Here is a 1273-nt window from a genome sequence, read left to right as displayed (position 1 = left end):
TAGGGAGCATCAGAGGTGAAGTGACATGACCAGGGCCATACCTGGGGGTAGTGGCAGAGCCCGGGTTCCTGCTCTGTCCCTGGAGGGGTTCACACCAAGGCAGGGCCACCAGGTCACGCAGCTTTCCCGGCTCTATGGGCTCAGTGCCCCCCGGGCTGATCAGGGGAGGCAGCGGGCGAGAGGGGGTGCAGAGCAGGCAGGGGCCCCCCCCCCCCCCCCGATGCCCTCTAGGACCCCCTGGCTCAGGGCCTGGCACCATGCAGAGACCAGAGAGGGGAGCAGCACGTGCCGGGCCGGGGTGGAAGCCACCATGGCTGGGGGCGGTGGCAGGGACCTCCAGGCTGGTGTGACTGGGCCGCAGCAGCTGACACTGGCAGCAGAAGGGACTTGGCCAAGGTCCGAGGGGATCTCTGTGGCAGAGCCAGGTCTCCCAGGCGTGGGCTGTAACCACTGGCCCAGCCTGCCTCCTCCCTTTGGGCACAGGGCGGGCAGACCAGGCCCACCCGACGCCCGGGTCCCGGCCTGTCCTCCCTGCCCAGAGCGGAGCTCTGCAGGTGGCAACGCACTTCGGACAGGGCTTCTGCTTTAGCTTTCCCAAGTGCCGACGAAAGGGACCCCCCGAGGCCGCGGCTGCGAGCTCCCCCAGGCCGGCTCTCTCCCTGTGCCCTGCCCACGCATGGCTGGGAGCCCCCAGCCCCTCCTGTGACCTGCCAGGAGCTGCTCCGGTGCCTGGACTCAAGAGGAGGAGGGGCAGAGAGCAGACCACAAGCCTGGCCTGCCCCAGCCTGCGCGGGTAGAGTTGCACCTCCTAGACTAACCGAATCACACGCACCACCTTCCCAGAGCCCCGTCACCGCCGGCTCGGGGCTGCAGGCGGGTCTCGCAGCGCTGGAAGCCCTGGTGCCAGCTCCCGAAAGCAGCCGGATGCCCCAGCTCGACTCGCGGCCCACCCCGCTGGTGCAGCTGATTGCGGTGCGGAGGGGAGGGTGGCGGGCGGATTGGCCCCAGCTGCACCTTCTGCCTGAGCCGCCAAAGCCCCAGGGCCAGGGCTGCTCATGCAGATCAACCCCGGTGGCAGGACCTGACAATAAAGTTAATAACATATTCAAGCACCGGGGCCCTGACGGGGAAGGGGCCGCGAGAGGGGCAGGATCCGGCAATTAGAGCAGTGACAAAGTTCACTCCAGCCTCCCGGGGGGACCGGGCTCCCGGCGGCCCGGGCACAGGGTGCAACCCCACCGGGGTGGAGCTGCCCTCCACAGGCCCGGATCCC

The 1273-nt window shown here is 68.9% G+C and overlaps 1 protein-coding gene across 1 annotated transcript in view; it reads left to right on the top strand.

Moving 5' to 3' along the window:
• Nucleotides 1–310: 310 nt before the first annotated feature.
• SCRT1 (scratch family transcriptional repressor 1) overlaps nt 311–1273 on the top strand; it is a gene marked incomplete at its 3' end in the record, with an annotated part of 8318 nt that continues 7355 nt past the window's right edge. Inside the window, exon 1 of the mRNA XM_025194781.1 lies at nt 311–425. Within this exon, the coding sequence (XP_025050566.1) occupies nt 311–425 (115 nt within the window). The remainder of the gene's footprint in view (nt 426–1273) is intronic.

Source organism: Alligator sinensis, unplaced genomic scaffold (assembly GCF_000455745.1).
Source record: "Alligator sinensis unplaced genomic scaffold, ASM45574v1 scaffold1905_1, whole genome shotgun sequence".
Lineage (NCBI taxonomy): Eukaryota > Metazoa > Chordata > Crocodylia > Alligatoridae > Alligator > Alligator sinensis.
The sequence above is the reverse complement of the archived record's forward strand: the minus strand, read 5'-3'. Positions and strand labels throughout refer to the sequence as shown.